Below are 22576 nucleotides of genomic sequence, written 5' to 3'. Positions count from 1 at the left end.
TCTTTGAAACATAAAGGGAATGTTTGGACATTATGCCGTGCACATAGAAGAGAGAGTCACAGAAAATAGTTGTTTGTCGTGTAAATTACCGAGGCCCCCCTCCAGCATAAAGCAATTATGTGTGCACTCTTTTCATTTGAGCCCAGTTACAAGTCTATGATTTGACGTAGCCTAACAATAAAACAAAGATACTGGTAACTAATGTTTCCCATTTTATCTGTACATGAAATGTATAGAAATGGTATGTTGCCAAATGGCAAGTCAACACCCTACAGGGTTACGTTTGTCCTGAGTGGTGTTCCGTAGTATTCTCCTCAGTTTCCATAGCGACCACAGTTCCATTTAGACGCGGATGGAATGATTTGACGTTCATGGTTAGAAAACGGGTTAGCAAAGTATACAAAACACAGACAAACACAGGTAAATTACCTCTTATTTTTCGTGGGAATAAAATGTAAAAGTTTTAAGTTTAAGTTTCATGCAGTGTTTCCTGCTCTTTTTCTGTTTCCTGAAGCTGCTAGGTAGACCATGGATGTCAGTCAAGAAGACCTGAGCAAACTGAGCATCAACAACTCCTCTGAGGATATTGAATTAGATCATTCTTATCAGGAAGATTTTTACTCATCTGCTGATGAAGATCATGCCGATGAAGATGATGTGAGTTGATTTATTATTAGTCAGAGAGAGTTTGTGTAGGCCTAATAATCTCCATTGTCTAACGTTAGCCTGTTTGCACAATGTTTTTATACGACTTGTCAATGAATGTCTACTGGTTGCAAATGCATGTAAACCTAACTTTTCACCTTTCAATACCCCCAGGTTTCAGATAAAATCCCAGAATCAATGCTCAAATATTTTCAAGCCTCCGAGAACAGAGCAAGTCAGTTTGAAAAGCTCATCCTTGAGGACAATGAAGATGATGGTAGGAATGGGGACCTCTGGATAATGCATAGGCAACAGAAATATAGAAAATGCATGGATCATTTATTCATCAGTCAAGCTAGCTGCTGGCTACATGATGTCATACTATTGTTGTTTATATGTGACTCAATGTCTTTGTACATTGTCTGTTTTCAGATTCCAGAGCGGCTGAAGTGTATTCCATCATTTCAAGTCGTTCTGAAGACCTTTTAATGGAACTGGCCTCTGACTTAGGCCTACACGAGGACCCAGTGAAGTTAAAAGAACAAGTGAGTCTAGTTTAATAAGGCTTGTGTGCCCTAAAGTACTAGTGTTATGTAATTTGTGCTGGGACGTAGGCTAAACATGTTTGATTGATTTAGGTCATGTTAGAGATGGAGGATGAGAAGTTGAACACTATCCCCAACAAGGCCTGCCCTCACACTGTATCCGACAGTGACATTACAGACAGAGTGCCACACAACAGTGAGGGTATGTGTAGATTTCTGTGTGCGTGTGTGATATATATGCCCATATATGCCCACTAGATGTCACCCTTGCCTCATTTAGTCCAGCCCTAAAAAATAAAAAAGGTGATATTCTTCAAACTAATGGAGCTGTGACCTGTGTCTTTCTGTTTGACACAGATGATATTGAATGTGATGCATATTTAAGGTCTGAAAAGCAACTCAGTTTGGAACTGAAAACTTTGGAGCGTAAGTTGAAAGAGGAGGATGAGAGGAGAATTGTGGAATACGAGGTGGAGCGAAAGAAGGAGCAGAATGAGCAGAGAGAAAAGGAGGAGGGGAGGAAACGCAGACAGAGAGACTTTGAGGAGGAGCTGAGGCAGATAGAAGAGGACAATAGGGTGAGATAGTCCATATCATCCCTTTCTCCCATTTCCCGTTTCTATGTTTTCCATAACTAAGAGTGACCAACTGAAGAAGTCATTGTCTGTCTGTAGCATCGCCCTACAGGCATGGAGGAGATGAGAGAAAGAGAGGCAGAAGAGAAGCTTCAACAAGAGTTTTTCAAACAGCAGGTGGGCCAGATTCAATCACATTTTTTTTAGATGTGCAAACACTGAAACACTGGCAATGGAGAGGGGCTTGGTTGGAAGTGTTTTCAGAAGGGGCTCATCTTTCTTTTCAGTTTTTATTGGTTTAACTTCTCTCCTCCACTCTCCCACACTAACCAGGAGCTGATCAGCAGCCTCCAGAGACAGATGGAGGAGGAGAGGAGGGCCTTTGAGAAGGTGCAGGAGGAAAAGAGGAGGAAGACCCACCAGTCTCGATGCAGGGCGGCCATCACTATCCAGGCTGCCCTCAGAGGCGTCCTGGCACGCCGGTGGACCAGGGCTGAGCTCCACCGCAGAAGAGAGGAACAAAGAAGGTCTGAGGAGGAGAGGAACAGGAGGGAGGAGAGGTGGAGGAGGGAACAGGAGGAGCAGCGGCTGAAGCAGGAAAAGGAAAACAGAAGGAGAGAGTTGGAGGAGCAAGCGCTGAAGAGGAGGAGCTTAGAGTATGAGAGAGCCAAAGAAGAGGATCGAGTCCGTATGGAGAGAGAGAGACAGGATGAGGAGGACAGAAGAAAGAGGGAGGATCAGGAGAACAGAAAGGAGGGAGAGAGAAGAAAAGGGGAGAAGAAGAGAAAGAAGCATGAAGAAGAGGAGAAGAGAAAGAAAGAAGAGGAGAAGAGAAGGAAAGAAGAGGAGAAGAGAAAGAAGGAGGAGAGGAGAGAGAAGGAGGAGCAGATTAGGGAGGAGAAAGACAAGCAAGAAAGGGAGGAGGAGCGGAGAAAAAGACAGGAGGATGAGGAGGAAAAGGAGAATGAAAGGAAAAGCAAGGAGGAGGAAGAGATTAGGATGGAATCAGATGAGAGGAAACCAAAGAGCCTGCAAAAGCTGGGGACAGGAATAGTGAAGGAGGAAAGTCAAAACCCGAGTGAGGAAAAAGCCAGAGAGGAGAAATCATCCGCCACTGAATGTTCCCCCACTGCCAGCTCTCCCCCCATTGACCCCAGCACCTCAGCCCCTCAGTCTGCCTTTGAGCGTATGAGTGTATCTCTACCAGAGCAGACGGAGCAGAGGAGACTGGCCTGGATGAGGGACTGCACTTCCTGGTCCAAACTCTCCCTGCAGAATAAGAGGAAGCAGCAGCAGGGGGTCAGGACCCAGAGGAGGAGGGGGGCGAGGAGGGCCGCTGAGGGGAGCGGTTTACCCCTCCTCTGCCCAGAAACACTCCTTCAGTCTGGGGCCTGGAACTCCCCTCAGGAGGTAACCTGCATGATACGATCTACAATGTGATACTCTTTATTTCAGGGGTCAGTAACAGGCAGCCTGCAGGGCAAAACAGTCCCGCGAGTGATTTTTTTTGTTGTTGACTAAAATCACCAGGAATTAAGAAAAACATTTGTATAAATTAGGAAATCTGTTCCAAACTATGCCCAGGAATAAAAAAAATTATATATGTGGCCCGTTTCAGGAAACTAGGCGTATGGCGTGGGTCACTACTTCACAGGAGAGCCATTTGAACATAAACGTTTTTTGGGGGGCAGATATGCCTTCTCGACCATGTGAACTTTCATGTGCCTTAATAACAAACTTGTATGACTTTTGTAAATATGAATGAAATTGTTAAATTACGAGCCTAGTTAGCCATGATTGGCTGAGATAATGAGTGGGCTGGACATGCCGAGAGATGAGTTTGGATTGGTCTGCCATATAGCATGCTTCTGTCTATTTGAGCTGGTCAGTAATCCTGTCTAACAAGGCTTTTCATTTTTTTTAGCTTGTATTAAAACTTAACAAGAGACTCCAGTATGCAAGTATCCATTTCAATAGAATGTCACTGAAACAACTGTTTCAGAGTACTCTCGTCTGAGTGTGCCAGAGCAGAATAACTGACAAATTTACGAACGCTCAACGCCCGTTGAATATGGCCGGTCTCAGTAAACGTTGGCAAAAAAAAGCATAATTAATTGTTGCCAGCAGTACAGTTGCAGTCACCAACGCTCTGGATAGCATAAAAAAGCCTAACCAGCTCTGCTAGGGCTAGTAAAATGGTCAGAATGAGCTATTCCCTCATTTGTGTCTGGAAGTAGCTAGCATGCTAGCAAACGTTAGCCAGTTAGCTTGGGTGCTTGACTGCTGTTGTTAGGTCAGAACGCTCGGATCAACCCTACTCCTGGGCCAGATCGTCCAGGGTGCACTCTGAAAGCTCCGAGAGTGAAAAACACTCTGAATTTACAAATGGACAGTCTGACAATGCTCTGAGTTTACGAACGCCCAGAGCGCACTCTGAGCACACAATTTAGGAACACACCTGTAGTATAAACTAGTCTTTAGTCATGAATTCTTTGGTTGTTTAATACATGGCCTCACATGTGAATCCTTAAAAAGCTGGGTGGGGCTAAAGCTTAATAGGGTTTGGAACGATGCTGAATGTAGACAAAGAAGAGCTCTCGCTTAGGTGTACCAAAACATTCAAGGGACATTTTCTCAAAAGTGAGGTTACAAGTTGATCAACTTTCAAAGCAGAATTACTTTCCCTTTGTTCCTCAACTGTAGTGTATGATATACCATTTTCTAGCTCTGAGTCTCCACCTTTATCCAATGTAAAAAACACAATAAAAAATGTTGCTACATAAAACAGAATCAAGCCGGTCGGTCACATATGCGATCGTTTCTTAATGTAATCAAGGTTTGAATTTCGTTCAATCTAGTTGCCTACCCCTGCTTTATTTCATAAAGGTTTTTCCAGAAAAATAAGTGATTTATAAGTTGCGCTTGATTTAGCTTTTAACACTAAAGGTATTACACTAGACTACAAGTAGGATATTTGAAAGTATTGAACCTAGATGCATTTGACCCATGTCTGCAAAACAGTCAATCAGACACATTCAAATAACCAACAAACCAACCATAACAAAACCAAAAGCAATATTTCACTGACTGGGCTCTACCTTCCAATGCAGGTGACCACAGTTGTTCTGGAGGATCTCCCTGGCTGTAGCCTCTCTACTTTGTCCCAATGCCCCAGACTGCAGACCCTCACCATGAGACGCTGTGGCCTTAAATCCCTGGAGGGCCTCAGTCAATGCACAGAGCTTCGCTACATCGATGTACAGGTAAATAACCATCATTTACATGTGGGGTAAGCTGTACAGAAATTGTTTATCTAGCCAAATCTGGTGCAATGGAATGTTGTACATGGTCCCTGACAAATAAACAAATGAACAAATAGTACTATGGTAATGACACTGAAAGCCAGACAATTGGAAAGCATGGAAAATTCCCGAAAATGATGTCACGGCTTTAGAAGCTTCTGATAGGCTAATTGACATCATTTGAGTCAATTGGAGGTGTACCTGTGGATGTATTTCAAGGCCTACCTACAAACTCAGTGCCTCTTTGCTTGACATCATGGGAAAATCAAAAGAAATCAGCCAAGACCTCAGAAAATAAATTGTAGACCTCCATAAGTCTGGTTCATCGTTGGGAGCAATTTCCAAACGCCTGAAGGTGCCACGTTCATCTGTTCAAACAATAGTACGCAAGTATAAACACCATGAGACCACTCAGCCGTCATACCACTCATAAAGGAGACGCGTTCTGTCTCCTAGAGATGAACGTACCTCGGTGCGAAAAGTGCAAATCAATCCCAGAACAACATCAAAGGACCTTCTGAAGATGCTGGAGGAAATGGGTACAAAAGTATATATATCCACAGTAAAACGAGTCCTATATCGACATAACCTGAAAGGCCTCTCAGCAAGGAAGAAGCCACTGCTCCAAAACCGCCATAAAAAAGCCAGACTACGGTTTGCAACTGCACATTATTATTATTATTATTATTATACCTTTATTTCAACAAGGAACACAGACTGAGACCAATATCTCTTTTACAGCTGGGCCCTGCGTATGCATGTTTACACATACAGTTTAGGTACAATGATTAATGGGGACAAAGATCATACTTTTTGGAGAAATGTCCTCTAGTCTGATGAAACAAAAATAGAACCGTTTGGCCATAATGACCATCGTTGTGTTTGGAGGAAAAAGGGGGAGGCTTGCAAGCCAAAAAACACCATCCCAACCGTGAAACACAGGGGTGGCAGCATCATGTTGTGGGGGTGCTTTGCTGCAGGAGGGACTGGTGCACTTCACAAAATAGATGGCATGAGGAAGGAAAATGATGTGGATATATTGAAGCAACATCTCAAGACATCAGTCAGGAAGTTGAAACTTGGTCGCCCAAATGGACAATGACCCTAAGCATACTTCCAAAGTTGTGGCAAAATGGCTTAAGGACAACAAAGTCAAGGTATTGGAGTGGCCATCACAAAGCCCTGACCTCAATCCTATAGAAAATTTGTTGGCAGAACTGAAAAAGAGTGTGCGAGCAAGGAGGCCTACGAACCTGATTCAGGTACACCAGCTCTGTCAGGAGGAATGGGCCAAAATTCACCCAACTTATTGTGGGAAGCTTGTGGAACCTGAAACGTTTGACCCAAGTTAAACAATTGAAAGGCAATGCTAACAAATACTAATTGAGTATATGTAAGTTCTGACCCACTGGGAATATGATGAAAGAAATATAAGCTGAAATAAATTATTCTGACATTTCACATTCTTAAAATAGTGGTGATCGTAATGACCTAAAACAGAGCATTTTTACTAGGATTAAATATCAGGAATTGTGAAAACTGAGTTTAAATGTATTTGGCTAAGGTATATGTAAACTTCCGACTTTAACTGTATATCTATCTACACTGCTCAAAAAAATAAAGGGAACACTAAAATAACACATCCTAGATCTGAATGAATGAAATATTCTTATTAAATACTTTTTTCTTTACATAGTTGAATGTGCTGACAACAAAATCACACAAAAATTATCAATGGAAATCAAATTTATCAACCCATGGAGGTCTGGATTTGGAGTCACACTCAAAATTAAAGTGGAAAACCACACTACAGGCTGATCCAACTTTGATGTAATGTCCTTAAAACAAGTCAAAATGAGGCTCAGTAGTGTGTGTGGCCTCCACATGCCTGTATGACCTCCCTACAACGCCTGGGCATGCTCCTGATGAGGTGGTGGATGGTCTCCTGAGGGATCTCCTCCCATACCTGGACTAAAGCATCCGCCAACTCCTGGACAGTCTGTGGTGCAACGTGGCAGCGTTGGTGGATGGAGCGAGACATGATGTCCCAGATGTGCTCAATTGGATTCAGGTCTGGGGAACGGGTGGGCCAGTCCATAGCATCAATGCCTTCCTCTTGCAGGAACTGCTGACACACTCCAGCCACATGAGGTCTAGCATTGTATTGCATTAGGAGGAACCCAGAGGAACCCAGGGCCAACCACACCAGCACAAGGGGTCTGAGGATCTCATCTCGGTACCTAATGGCAGTCAGGCTACCTCTGGCGAGCACATGAGGGCTGTGCGCCCCCCCAAAGAAATGCCACCCCACACCATGACTGACCCACCGCCAAACCGGTCATGCTGGAGGACGTTCTCCACGGCGTCTCCAGACTCTGTCACATCTGTCACGTGCTCAGTGTGAACCTGCTTTCATCTGTGAAGAGCACAGGGCGCCAGTTGCGAATTTGCCAATCTTGGTGTTCTCTGGCAAATGCCAAACGTCCTGCACGGTGTTGGGCTGTAAGCACAACCCCCACCTGTGGACGTCGGGCCCTCATACCACCCTCATGGAGTCTGTTTCTGACCGTTTGAGCAGACACATGCACATTTGTGTCCTGCTGGAGGTCATTTTGCAGGGCTCTGTTAGTGCTCCTCCTTGCACAAAGGCAGAGGTAGCGGTCCTGCTGCTGGGTTGTTGCCCTCCTACGGCCTCCTCCACGTCTCCTGATGTACTGGTCTGTCTCCTGGTAGCGCCTCCATGCTCTGGACACTACGCTGACAGACACAGCAAACCTTCTTGCCACAGCTCGCATTGATGTCCCATCCTGGATGAGCTGCACTACCTGAGCCACTTGTGTGGGTTGTAGATTCTGTCTCATGCTACCACTAGAGTGAAAGCACCGCCAGCATTCAAAAGTGACCAAAACATCAGCCAGGAAGCATAGGAACTGAGAAGTGGTCTGTGGTAAAACCTGTAAAACCACTCCTTTATTGGGGGTGTCTTGCTAATTGCCTATAATTTCAACCTGTTGTCTATTCCATTTGCACAACAGCATGTGAAATTTATTGTCAATCAGTGTTGCTTCCTAAGCGGACAGTTTGATTTCACAGAAGTGTGATTGACTTGGAGTTACATTGTGTTGTTTAAGTGTTCCCTTTATTTTTTTGAGCAGTGTATATGTCTGACAAGTTGGCTGGATGTCCTTTGGGTGGCAGACCATTCTTGATACACACGGGAAACTGTTGAGCGTGAAAGTCCCAGCAGCATTGCAGTTCTTTACACAAACCGGTGCACCTGGCACCTACTACCATACCCCGTTCAAAGTCACTTAAATATTTTGTCTTGTCCATTCACCCTCTGAATGGCACACATACACAATTTATGTCTCATTGGACTCAAGGCTTAAAAATCCTTCTTTAACCTGTCTCCTCCCCTGCATATACACTGATTTGTAGTGGATTTAACAAGTGACATCAATAAGGAATCATTGCTTTTACCTGGATTCACCTGGTCATTGAAAGAGCAGGTGTTCATAATGTTTTCTACACTTAGCGTATGTGTTACATAGTATATTTTAGCTACATAGTATTATATACACACAACACTGCATACTGTCTCTCACAGTGATCAAATCAGCATGTAAAAGTATAAAATCCTTGGTATTTGAAAACTCAGACATATTTTGATTGTTATGTCTGTATAGGACAACTCAATCACGTTTGTGGACTGTGAGAATCTGGCTAACCTCCAAGTTCTTCGACTTGGCCGGAACCGTCTGACATCCATCCATGGTCTGGCTGGTGCTGTGGATCTGGACGTTCTGGAGCTCTCGCACAACTCCATCACCCGCATCGGTAAGCTGAGGTCAGGTCCCCACTGCATCGATAAGCTGAGGTCAGGTCCCCACCGCATCGGTAAGCTGAGGTCAGGTCCCCACTGCATCGGTAAGCTGAGCTCAGGTCCCCACTGCATCGGTAAGCTGAAGTCAGGTCCCCACCGCATCGGTTAGCTGAGCTCAGGTCCCCACTCTATCGGTAAGCTGAGCTCAGGTCCCCACTGCATCGGTAAGCTGAGGTCAGGTCCCCACCGCATCGGTAAGCTGAGGTCAGGTCCCCACTGCATCGGTAAGCTGAGCTCAGGTCCCCACTGTATCGGTAAGCTGAGCTCAGGTCCCCACTGCATCGGTAAGCTGAGGTCAGGTCCCCACTGCATCGGTAAGCTGAGGTCAGGTCCCCACCGCATCGGTAAGCTGAGGTCAGGTCCCCATCACATCAGTAAGCTGAGGTCAGGTCCCCACTGCATCGGTAAGCTGAGCTCAGGTCCCCACTGCATCAGTAAGCTGAGGTCAGGTCCCCATCACATCAGTAAGCTGAAGTCAGGGCCCCACTGCATCCGTAAGCTGAGCTCAGGTCCCCATCGCATCCGTAAGCAGAGCTCAGGTCCCCATCGCATCAGTAAGCTGAGCTCAGGTCCCCACTGCATCGGTAAGCTGAGCTCAGGTCCCTATCGGTTAGCTGAGGTCAGGTCCCCACCGCATCGGTAAGCTGAGCTCAGGTCCCTATCGGTTAGCTGAGGTCAGGTTCCCACCCCATCGGTAAGCTGAGGTCAGGTCCCCACCGCATCGGTAAGCTGATCTCAGGTCCCCACTGCATCGGTAAGCTGAGGTCAGGTCCCCATCGCATCGGTAAGCTGAGGTCCCCACCGCATCGGTAAACTGAGGTCAGGTCCCCATTGCATCGGTAAGCTGAGCTCAGGTCCCTATTGGTTAGCTGAGCTCAGGTCCCCACTCTATCGGTAAGCTGAGCTCAGGTCCCCACTGCATCGGTAAGCTGAGGTCAGGTCCCCACTGCATCAGTAAGCTGAGGTCAGGTCCCCATCACATCAGTAAGCTGAAGTCAGGGCCCCACTGCATCCGTAAGCTGAGCTCAGGTCCCCATCGCATCCGTAAGCAGAGCTCAGGTCCCCATCGCATCAGTAAGCTGAGCTCAGGTCCCCACCGCATCGGTAAGCTGAGCTCAGGTCCCTATCGGTTAGCTGAGGTCAGGTCCCCACCGCATCAGTAAGCTGAGCTCAGGTCCCTATCGGTTAGCTGAGGTCAGGTTCCCACCCCATCGGTAAGCTGAGGTCAGGTCCCCACCGCATCGGTAAGCTGAGCTCAGGTCCCCACTGTATCGGTAAGCTGAGCTCAGGTCCCCACTGCATCGGTAAGCTGAGCTCAGGTCCCCACTGCATCGGTAAGCTGAGGTCAGGTCCCCACCGCATCGGTAAGCTGAGGTCAGGTCCCCACTGCATCGGTAAACTGAGGTCAGGTCCCCACCGCATCGGTAAGCTGAGGTCAGGTCCCCACCGCATCAGTAAGCTGAGGTCAGGTCCCCATCGCATCAGTAAGCTGAGGTCAGGTCCCCATCGCATCAGTAAGCTGAGGTCAGGTCCCCACTCTATCGGTAAGCTGAGGTCAGGTCCCCACTGCATCAGTAAGCTGAGGTCAGGTCCCCACTCTATTGGTAAGCTGAGGTCAGGTCCCCACTGCATCGGTAAACTGAGGTCAGGTCCCCATCACATCAGTAAGCTGAGCTCAGGTCCCCACCGCATCGGTAAACTGAGCTCAGGTCCCCACTGCATCAGTAAGCTGAGGTCAGGTCCCCATCGCATCAGTAAACTGAGCTCATAGATGTCCTATACAGAGTGTGGAAAACTCAGTGTGAATTTTGAATTTTTATCAGCACCCCATACAGGTCTAAATTAGACAATGATTAAAAGGCAAGGATGGAAATCAATAGACTGTGCAGCCTTCCAGATGTGTGGTTTGACTCACACCCCTGCCTGCTCCACAGTTACAGTGTACTTCATGGCTAGTTGTAACCACTGCTATCCACTAGGGAGCAGTGTACCTCTTATTTTGATCCCCTGCTCAGTATATATTTAAATGTGACTTAGTTACTGTGAATAACAGACCAGGAGCCAAGCCTCAAGTCATGAATAGATATTAACTGCCTGAGAAGACTGTGAATGCTTTTATATTGGCAGTTTAGCTTTGAAAGTTACTAAAACGGTAACCTTGGCCACACACTGAAATTAGATCTTCTTTGGTTCATTTGAATCCTACTTCAACCCCTCACAGTTCCACAATCTGATTTTGTTCTGCCCCATAACTCTTTGGGTATGCAAATGAAGCATGCCATTATCTACGACTTTACATACTGAAACATACTAATGTAAGGAAAATTCTTTGTCTTTATTTTTCTTCTTCTCCTATAAAGGTGGTCTGGAGCCATTGAAGAGGCTGCAGAAGTTATTGTTGGACCACAACCAGCTGATCAGTACTAGAGGACTGAGAGAGGTGTACACGCTGCTACACCTGGACTTGTCTCACAACCATCTGTCCAGTGTAGAGGGCCTGGACAACTGTGCTCTGCTCAACACCCTGGACCTGACGGGAAACAATCTCATTGAGGTAAAATACATAATCAGTATACCATGTAGGCCTAACTACCAGGAAAGTAATAGAATAAACGAATTAAAGTGCTACCGACATTAATCCTGCATGATGGATTTTAAGGAAAAATATCAGCAGCACCTGTAGTACCTGTTAACAGCACAAATAGTATATGTTAGCAGCACCAGTAGTATCCAACACCAACACCAATAGTATCTATCAGCAGCACCAGTAGTACCTGTTAGCAGCACCAGTAGTATCCAAAAGCAGCACCAATAGTATCTATCAGCAACACCAATAGTATCTATCAGCAGCAACAGTAGTACCTGTTAGCAGCACCAGTAGTATCCAACAGCAGCACCAATAGTATCCAACAGCAGCACCAATAGTATCCAACAGCAGCACCAATAGTATCCAACAGCAGCACCAATAGTATCCAACAGCAGCACCAGTAGTATCCAACAGCAGCACCAATAGTATCCAACAGCAGCACCAATAGTATCTATCAGCAGCACCAATAGTATATATCAGCAGCACCAATAGTATATATCAGCAGCACAAGTAGTGCCTGTCAGCAGCACCAATGGTATATGTTAGCAGCACCAATAGTATCCAACAGCAGCACCAGTAGTATCCAACAGCAGCACCAATAGTATCTATCAGCAGCACCAATAGTATATATCAGCAGCACCAATGGTATATGTTAGCAGCACCAATAGTATCCAACAGCAGCACCAGTAGTATCCAACAGCAGCACCAATAGTATCTATCAGCAGCACCAATAGTATATATCAGCAGCACAAGTAGTGCCTGTCAGCAGCACCAATGGTATATGTTAGCAGCACCAATAGTACCTGTCAGCAGCACCAGTAATACCTGTCAGCAGCAACAATAGTATCTATCAGCAGCACTAATAGTACCTGTCAGCAGCACCAATAATATCTATCAGCAGCACCAGTAGTACCTGCCAGAAGCACCAGTAGTGCCTGTCAGCATCACCAGTAGTACCTGTCAGCAGCACCAATGGTATCTATCAACAGCACCAATAGTATCTGTCAGTAGCACCAATAGTATCTGTCAGTAGCACCAATAGTATCTATCAGCAGCACCAGTAGTACCTGTCAGAAGCACCAGTAGTGCCTGTCAGCATCACCAGTAGTACCTGCCAGCAGCACCAATGGTATCTATCAGCAGCACCACTAGTACCTGTCAGCAGCACCAGTAGTACCTGTTAGCAGCACCAATAGTATCTATCAGCAGCACCAGTAGTGCCTGTCAGCAGCACCAGTAGTGCCTGTCAGCAGCACCAGTAGTATATATCAGTAGCACCAGTAGTTCCTGTCAGCAGCACCAGTTGTACCTGTTAGCAGCACCAATAGTATCTATCAGCAGCACCAGTAGTGCCTGTCAGCAGCACCAGTAGTATCTATCAGCAGCACCAGTAGTTCCTGTCAGCAGCACCAGTAGTACCTGTTAGCAGCACCAGTAGTACCTGTTGGCAGCACCAATAATATCTATCAGCAGCACCAGTAGTTCTTGTCAGCAGCACCAATAGTATCTATCAGCAGCACCAGTAGTGCCTGTCAGCAGCACCAGTAGTATCTATCAGCAGCACCAGTAGTTCTTGTCAGCAGCACCAATAGTATCGAATAGCAGCACCAGTAGTGCCTGTCAGCAGCACCAGTAGTGCCTGACAGCAGCACCAATAGTATATATCAGCAGCACCAGTAGTGCCTGACAGCAGCACCAATAGTATCTATCAGCAGCACCAGTTGTACCTGTCAGAAGCACCAGTAGTGCCTGTCAGCCTCACCAGTAGTACCTGTCAGCAGCACCAATGGTATCTATCAGCAGCACCAGTAGTGCCTGACAGCAGCACCAGTAGTACCTTTCAGCAGCACCAATAGTATCTATCTGCAGCATCAGCAGTACCTGTCAGCAGCGCCAGTAGTGCCTGTCAGCAGAACCAGTAGTACCTGTCAGCAGCACCAGTAGTACCTGTCAGCAGCACCAGTAGTGCCTGTCAGCAGAACCAGTAGTACCTGTCAGCATCACCAGTAGTACCTGTCAGCAGCACCAGTAGCTACAGTGGCAAAAAAAAAGTATGTGAACCCTTTGGAATTATCTGGATTTCTGCATAAATTAGTCATAAAATTTGATTTGATCTTCATCTAAGTCACAACAATAGACAAACACGGTCTGCTTAAACTAATAACACACAAACAAGTATACGTTTTCATGTCTTTATTGAACACACCATGTAAACATTCACAGTGTTGGTGGGAAAAGTATGTGAACCCTTGGATTTAATAACTGGTTGACCCTTCTTTGGCAGCAATAACCTCAACCAAACGTTTTCTGTAGTTGCGGATCATACCTGCACAACGGTCAGGAGGAATTTTGGACCATTCATCTTTACAAAACTGTTTCAGTTCAGCAATATTCTTACGATGTCTGGTGTGAACCGCTCTCGAGGTCATGCCACAGCATTTTAAATCGGGTTGAGGTCAGGACTGGGCCACTCCAGAAGGCGTATTTTCTTCTGTTGAGGCCATTCTGTTGTTGATTTATCTCTGTGTTTTGGGTCGTTGTCCTGTTGCATCACCCAACTTCTGTTGAGCTTCAATTGGCGGACAGATAGCCTTACATTCTCCTGCAAATTGTCTTGATAAACTTGGGAATTCATTTTTCCGTTGATGATAGCAAGCTGTCCAGGCCCTTAGGCAGCAAGGCAGCCCCAAACCATGATGCTCCCTCCACCATACTTTACAGTTGGGATGATGTTTTGATGTTCGGTGTGCTGTGCCATTTTTTTCTCTACAAATAGTGTTGTGTGTTGCTTCCAAACAACTCAACTTTAGTTTAATCTGTCCATAGAATATTTTGCCAGATGAGCTGTAGAACATCCAGGTGCTCTTTTGTGAACTTCAGACGTGCGCCTATGTTTTTTTTGGACAGCAGTGGCTTCTTCTGTGGTGTCCTTCCATGAACACCATTCTTGTTTAGTGTTTTACGTACTGTAGACTCGTCAACAGAGATGTTACCATGTTCCAGAGATTTCTGTAAGTCTTCAGCTGACACTCTAGGATTCTTTTTAACCTCATTGAGCATTTTGCACTGTGCTCTTTCAGTCATCTTTGCAGGACAGCAATTCCTAGGGAAAGTAGCAACAGTGCTGAACTTTCTCCATTTATAGACAATTTGTCTTACCATGGACTGATGAACATCAAGGCTTTTAGAGATACTTTTGTAACCCTTTCCAGCTTTATGCAAATCTAAAATTCTTAATCTTAGGTCTTCTGTGATCTCTTTTGTTTGAGGCATGGTTCACATCAGGCAATGCTTCTTGTGAATAGCAAACTCAAATTTTGTGAGTGTTTATTATAGGACAGGGCAGCTCTAACCAACATCTCCAATCTCGTCTCATTGATTGGACTCCAGGTTAGCTGACTCCTGACTCCAATTATCTGTTGGAAAAGTCATTAGTGAACGTTTAAATGATGTATTCAATATGGACATGAAAAATACAATAATTTGTGTGTTATTAGTTCAAGCAGACTGTGTTTGTCTATTGTTGTGACTAAGATGAAGATCAGATCAATTGTTATGACTAATTTATGCAGAAATCCAGGTAATTCCAAAGGGTTCACATACTTTTTCTTGCCACTGTAGGTAAACTCACTCTATCACTCTCTCTTTCTCTTTTTCTGTCTCTCATTCTTTCTTTATCTTTCTCTGTCTCTCTGTGTCTCTCTCCTTATCTCTCTCGCTGTCGGTCTCTCTACCTCCCTCCTGCCCCTTTCTCTTTCCCCCAGCTACCCAGTCTGAGGAACCAAGTCCTCCTGGTGGAGCTCCATCTGGAGGACAACAGCATCTCCTCACTGGAGGGCCTGACAGCCTGCTGGCTCCCCCTGATGCAGCTCCTCTCTGGGGCCCAAAACAGGTAACATCACATGGCATTCCATCTGATGCCATTGTTATGTTTTATGTTGTGTTGTGTAACTATATGTATGCTGCTCTCTTAGCCTGGGCTCACTTAAAAAAAATAAAAAAAAAGGTTATGTAAATCTCAATGTGACTTCTATGGTTGAATAAAAGATTTTAAAAAATCCAGTGCATCCAATGCCAATGACTAGGCCAGTTTAAAATGTACTAGCTACATGTAAGTAATTCAGTGTTTGTGATAACATTTGTAAGATTTAAGAAAACCAATGTAATGTTGCTGAATGATTGGTAAATACACTGTAAAGGGCTTGCCATGAATTTAACAGTATCTTGCAGGCAGCTCGGTGGCAAGTAAATTTCGGTATTTCATATTACAGTGCACCCACTATAATATAAATACGGTATCAAAGCAAGTACTCTGTAATGATACACAGTACAATATTGTAAAATTGACTGTAATATACTGTAAAAAAAAAAAGTAAATGCTATCGTAATCGGAATGAATTAATTGATGAATGATTGAAATTCATTGAGATGAGGGGTTTGTATTTCACAGTATTTTACTGTAATTGGGCTAGGTAAAGTGTTTACACATTACAGTACATTAATGAATATTTTGTGTTTTATATCATTTGCACATCTAGAGGCCTTAACAAAAGCTTCCAAACTGGCAGCGACTACAGAGCAACACAGACCTGAAGGACATGGCAAAATGCTCAACCATTTAAGTTTTAGGTCTTGATGCCACTCAAATCTGTCCCCTATACATTTTAAATGTCATGGGGCACTATAACCACATATGAGTTAAATTGGTACAGCATTCTCACTCATGGGTGCAACAAATATAGGCTCTTACAAGGCACGCCTCAAAACATGTTAATGAGACAGAAACAGCAATACCATTCACCCACTAATGGTCAAAAGGTTTTTGGCGCTCCAAAGATACTGTTTTCTGTGGGATGGAATTACAGTACCATTCGAAATACAGCACTTTTCCCAAAATGCACTATAATATACAGTATGCTGAAGTAACAAGTAATTTTTTTTACTGTTGATAATACCTAAAAGGACTGTATAAATTACAGTATTCCATTACAGTGTATTACATGTATTTTCTAATTTGTGTTTTGCAGTATAACACAACTGCCATCACTGTGTCATTTTGTGTCACTGGAGAAGCTGGACATCAGAGACAACTGCCTCTTAGGTAATGGTTTATTATTTTTTTAAATGTAACTTTTGATGTCCCAAAAACTTTTGATCCAAATATTTCAGTTGTCATGTTGTTATTTCATTTACATACTGTAGTTTCATGCTATTCCATTCATATTATTCTGCTATGTGCCTCTCTATGTGAGTGAGAGGGAGCATTTTAAGTGTGGATCTATGGTAATACCTATGTCTACGATATGCATAATGTCACACATCTGGGGAATGCGATGCACCTCCATCCAGTAAATGTCAGGGGATCCAGCAGTAGATAAAGATACAGTCTCCATAACAAGATCAGGTACCAGCGATAGTGATATATAGACAGGGAAAACTATAAGCTCAGGCCTCTGCTGCTCTGCCTCTGTGCGATGTAAAACCATAAGCTCAGGCCTCTGCTGCTCTGCCTCTGTGCGATGTAAAACCATAAGCTCAGGCCTCTGCTGCTCTGCCTGACTGTTGTAGAGCTGCAGAACCTGTGTGAGAGTCTGCAGGGATGTCCACTCCTCCGAGAGGTCCATCTCACTGGGAATCCCCTTCAGCAAGAGTCCATGTGGAGGTAGGGCAAGCCCAATGAGAAACACAAAATATGTGAATATGTATGAGCGACAAGCCCTGGGTTGCATGCACCCGTGGAAGAAAGCAATGTTGTCATACACACATCACCTTATACGGTAACACTGTACTTGGACGCTGCATCATAACAGGTACATAACAGTGGAGGCTGTTGAGGGGAGAACGGCTCATAATAATGGCCGTAACGGAGCAAATGGAATGGCATCAAACATCTGGAAACCATGCGTTTGATGTATTTGATACCATTCCACTAATTCCGCTCCAGTTATTACCACGAGCCGTTCTCCCCAATTAACGCTCCACCAATCTCCTGTGGTCATATAATGCATTCCCAGTCATCAACATTGCAACGATTAGTTGAAAAATGTAATTAAAATGGTTTTAAAATGGATGTTTAGAGAGACAGACAGACACAATTAACTTCTCTAGCTTTGTTCTGGAATATCCCTGCTGGGGCGGATGTGAGAAGTTAGGTTACATACCAACGGGAATACCAAGTCACTGCCATTTCATATAATCCCTCCTGTCGCAGAACGTGAGCCCAGTCTGGAGGAGGATGTTGGCTGTGGTGACTAAGGTAGAATAAACATTCCACCAGAACACAAGTGCTTCCTGTCCACATCCCAGGATTAGCCTAGCAATCTGGGAATGCTATTGGATTAGCCAACGAGCCAGCGATATCCGCACCGCCGCACCGCGCAACCTCTGTAGCACTGAGTGTCAGTAGTTCCCAAAATATTTATTCAACGGAAAAATCTATTAAGTATTCAATATCAATTTGCTCATTCACTTACAGTGCCAAAACATTTTCCTCATGTACATTTAAGTGGGGGGTCCAAATGAGTTGATATGAAAAATGTGTGCTAGCTAGAGCACTTAACTTCAATTACCGGTAGTCTAGCTAGATTTCATCGTTTCGGCATTACACGTGGTCATTAGTGGTCTTAACAGTTTATGACCGACAAACCATGCTTAACTTTTATGAAGTGTGAAATTACAAATATATTTTTTTAAATGTTAAGGTCCGTCTAGTCATAGCATTAGCCTAAAAGATGATGCTTGGATCTCTCAAGAACTGTTACGACAGGATTTAATAATACCAGTAGCCTACTACCCTTACCTCGCCCAAGTCATGTAAAAAACGTGCCACTGAGCACTTAAAAGAACTACAATTTTATTTTTCACTACCTCTACTGTATATCTGAATAGTTATTCTAATCAACCAGTAGTAGTACTGTACACCACATTATGCATTCTATCTACATACATTTTTGCAGTCGGCACCCACCCAGACATATGGGTTTCTATTACCTGGGGTGCCCCACCGTTAGCCGCAATGGAGAATAAATATTCCCAATGAACTTTACCTAACCTCCAATGCCAACAGTGGAATTAGCCCCCTGTATTTCCCCACTCTCCCCCTGGCCCTTTCATCGCAGTCCAGCGATAACACCGACTCAACTAAAGCACCAAATGGAGATTGCTAAGAAATACACTTCCAGCAGCCCTGAGCCAGGAGAAGAAGATAGCACTCTGCCTGATTAATCAGACCTCTTTTAAAAGCCTGTGTTTTCAAGGAAGTCTTCACTAAATGAAATATATAGAGCCAGGTTGGTTTAGGTTCGAAACGGAGAGGGACAAAGACGGATAGGATGGAGGGAAGGACGCAGCTGGAGAGCCTAGCTAGGACCAGGATGGAACATTGTATTGTTAGAGAGAGAAGGAGCTGCATGTCCACGGCTCTGGGCTCCGCTTAGTAAATACATTTATTCAAATGAGCCAAGAAGGTCAAATTGTTCAGCATTCTGACATATTTTAAGCTAATTTCCTGAGTTCTTTCATTGGAACCTTGTACGTTAAACACAAATAACCAATGGCACGTAATTGCAAAGCATGTCTTTTTCCACCCAAAAACATTTAGCCATGAAAGGCATTGTGTATGCCCACCTCACGTCAATGAGCTCATGTGAGGATCAAGGCTTTATTATGGTTTATGCTTTGTTACAAGAGGGTCCGGTCGGCCAGACGACAAGCCTGTAGGGCTGGAATCTAATCCTTGTTTGTGTGTGTGTGTGTGTGTGAGAGAGAGATATGAGAGTGTGAGAGAGAGAGAGTGAGAGAAAGAGAGGGGTGAGGTGGGGCTCATCAAAACCCCATTACTCTGACAGTGTACTGCACAACCTGTGACCTAGAGTCATGTTTGTGGCACAGTACAGGTAGTTCAGCGGGTTCTTGCCCCAACATCATTCTTAAGGATCTTTTAAGCCAGATTTGCGCCTGATGTTGATAAACTAAACTAAAGGCTCTCATCCTTTTGGCACATTTTGTATTGGATTTAGGCTCATATTGACAACAACAGCGCCTGTGGTAAAATGACCAGAAGCAAATACTAACCAAACATTTATTGTGAACATAAATTGCTTTAGGTTAGTAGTAGTTGTTGTTTATAAGTACACTTTCACATTTAAACATTTCATAAAGACTAATAATTACAGATTAGTTACAGATAAAGATTTGTCATATCACAGAAAACATTCATACTGTATAAATTTACTCTATTTGTAAATTGTCACGGCTCAGTAATACTGTATGCGTTTCCTAATGTGTTTCTTTCTACATTTTCACATTGGCATCGATCGACCACATTTGGCCATGCAGTTTGCTTTGGAGACCATTTTCTCTGCTGGCAAATTTTTTGGGATTCCTCAGCTTGCACATCCTTAGCCTCAGGCCGGTGTTACCGCTCTCTCCCATAGACACACAGCTCAGCAGCCATCCCCCTCACAGCACAGCCAGGCCACCATCAGCTGCTTCAGCTTAAGGGTCGTGTCCCAAATGGCACCCTATTCCCTATGTAGTGCACTACTTTTGACCAGTGCACTACATAGGGAATAGGGTGCCATTTGGGATACATTGGATACAACTTAAGTCACTCACTCTTTTAGTGGTTGAGAAAAAAAGGAAAATAACAACAAAAACAAAGAAAACCAGAGCCTGAAGCCCAGTCTTTAGTCTCAAAGTCTTTCATCTGCAGCTCAACATGTCATCACATTCTTCTGCTTTGAGAAAATCAAGACTCTAACCAAACTTCTTGTTTCGCATGGAGGAAAATGGCTTTGATTCTGCTAGGCCTGAAATGTCAAACTCGTTTTAGGATTTTATCCCTGTTCGCTCTCTCAAGGTGGTGTATCTACTCTGCCTAAGGACTTCTCTGACAAACTGTTGGATACAACAAGCTGAGGCTCTCCACTGGCACATCATAGTACACTTTAGACATCCGAGTTGGGGGCAAATCAATTTGAACTGAAAATGGGTTGACCCTTTACATTTTTTATATGGAGAGCACTTTACATGACAGGGCCTAAAACGTATGTGTTTATTACATTGGAGTTACATGCTGGTATAGTTACTGTGTTGAGATTTTTAAAATACATTTACTGACTGCAATTGTCACCCTAAATAGTTGTAGACTTTTTTGAGTATTGGCCCTGAGTATAGGCCCTGACTTTTTGAAATGCTACCAAGTAGCATGAACCCTAGTATGGTATTCTATAGCCTCCAGCGATGATCTTTATTGATTAACCCACCATGTTATCTTCCACAGGTCCAGTCTGCAGAGGGCTGTGCCGGGTCTACAGGCCATAGACGGGCAGCCTGTCGGCTCCTCTCCAGCGCTCCCTGGCCCTGGTCTAGTCACGGCCCTGCTGCCTCAGAACAGCTTTCTAGCCTTCTGTCAGGCACAGCTCCAGCAGCTCCACACACTGCAGCACAGCCACACGGCACAACTCAGGTTCATGCAGCTTACTACAGACTCTCGACAGCTTTTCTGCTGGACAGCTCAGCTTACACATATGCTGTAGGATAGCAACATCATACAGACAAACTCTAACCTGCATATTAGTATTATTAGCATAACTGATACACAGGGTGTCCAAAGCTGAAAGGCAATGTTTAGCTGTTTTTGTAAGTAGTTTGAGGACACTAGTCTTAACTAACACCCCTAAACAGACCAGACCACCAACATATAGACCAGTGGTCAACCCTCAGCTCAACTTTCTGACCTCACCATAATTATGTTTCACAAAAGATGAAACGCAGTGGTGTCTAGTAGTATGGGTGAGACCAAGGAGTCCCATGGCTCGGGGGGGACCACAGTGCGCTCCTCTCCACCCCTGTCCATGCTCCATGCACCCCCTCTGGGCGTTGGACAATGGGCCTTTCTGGGGGCAGGGCAGGGACCACCGCAGCCAGTTAACCCCTGGCTCAAGTCTCGACCCAGGGCCAGACAAGGTCTAGAGAGGTGAAGAGTCTGGCTGTGGCTCAGGCCTGTCTAGTAAAGCTGGTAAAATGATGTAGACATCCTGGAGTTTACCCTGCTGTGTAAAGTTTTACAACACTGCCGAGAGAAATTAAAGGTATTTCATCTGAAATGTCCTTACTTTCTCTATAAGTTTCTATGTGTATGGACAGTGTATCTGTAGTGTTACATTGCCGTCCTTATTTCACATAGTGTAAATGGGGTCGAAGTACCTTTCTGAATGAATCCCAGTTAGTTTCCATTAAAATGTGTCATTCCAGTTCCATCATGTGCTTGAACTGCTGTAGCTAGTAGCCCCAGGACAGCAGGTATTTGACTTCCCCTCATATAACTGCCCTCCACACGTCCCATTTCACTCTGCCAAAACAATATGAACTTCATTGTTTAATAGCATAAATTATTATTTATCCAACCTTAAATTGAACTTTTAAGATAGAAAACAGTGTATATTTTCTCCCTTACCGACTATTCACCGTTTTCCTTTGCTGTTATACACCTTCCGCTCGACCCAGTGGTGAACTGGCAGGTACGAGGAGGAGAAATCGAGGTCACTGTCTATATGGTCACCCTCTTTACCCCCCTTCTAGCTGAATAGCAGGGGCAGTGTGAAGGCAAGGCTTGTTCAGGCTAGTGGGCAGGCCGTGTAGGTTCGTATACTGTGTACCCAGTAGCCATGAGGAGCCCTGAGGGTCTTAGATAGATTGGGGGAAGCGGATCCAAGCGTTGCTAATAGACTCGTTAAGTTTCCATTGAGGTGGCTTTGTACCAACTTAATCCCCTCTATGAAAGAGACATTATATGGGATTACAGAACTGACACCCATAGACCCTCTGTGAAGGCAAGCCTGTTGCAGACCAAAAGTAAGCCATTTTTTCAATGCAGATACAAGGTGATCAAATATGAAAAAGGTGTTGTTGTTTTTGTAGGTATTCATCAGACATTTGTATCTACGTTAGCCATTGCTTATCTAGTAGGCCTCGTATGAGAGAGGACGGAATGTATGTTACACAACCTAGAACAACATCCAATGTTATGTGATCTT

The 22576-nt window shown here is 44.5% G+C and overlaps 1 protein-coding gene across 1 annotated transcript in view; it reads left to right on the top strand.

The window, feature by feature from the left end:
- Positions 1 to 316: 316 nt before the first annotated feature.
- The window catches only part of lrriq1 (leucine-rich repeats and IQ motif containing 1), a 48977-nt gene continuing 26717 nt past the window's right edge, over positions 317 to 22576 (top strand). Inside the window, exons 1-15 of the mRNA XM_021580318.2 lie at positions 317 to 420; positions 515 to 657; positions 820 to 922; positions 1078 to 1190; positions 1284 to 1392; positions 1548 to 1768; positions 1865 to 1942; positions 2099 to 3175; positions 4876 to 5028; positions 8754 to 8904; positions 11311 to 11504; positions 15302 to 15429; positions 16565 to 16638; positions 17106 to 17199; positions 20821 to 21006. Coding sequence (XP_021435993.2) covers positions 529 to 657; positions 820 to 922; positions 1078 to 1190; positions 1284 to 1392; positions 1548 to 1768; positions 1865 to 1942; positions 2099 to 3175; positions 4876 to 5028; positions 8754 to 8904; positions 11311 to 11504; positions 15302 to 15429; positions 16565 to 16638; positions 17106 to 17199; positions 20821 to 21006 — 2810 coding nt within the window. The 5' untranslated portion in view covers positions 317 to 420; positions 515 to 528. The remainder of the gene's footprint in view (positions 421 to 514; positions 658 to 819; positions 923 to 1077; positions 1191 to 1283; positions 1393 to 1547; positions 1769 to 1864; positions 1943 to 2098; positions 3176 to 4875; positions 5029 to 8753; positions 8905 to 11310; positions 11505 to 15301; positions 15430 to 16564; positions 16639 to 17105; positions 17200 to 20820; positions 21007 to 22576) is intronic.

The sequence above is a fragment of the Oncorhynchus mykiss genome, chromosome 2, assembly GCF_013265735.2.
Source record: "Oncorhynchus mykiss isolate Arlee chromosome 2, USDA_OmykA_1.1, whole genome shotgun sequence".
NCBI classification, from domain to species: domain Eukaryota; kingdom Metazoa; phylum Chordata; class Actinopteri; order Salmoniformes; family Salmonidae; genus Oncorhynchus; species Oncorhynchus mykiss.
The sequence above is the reverse complement of the archived record's forward strand: the minus strand, read 5'-3'. Positions and strand labels throughout refer to the sequence as shown.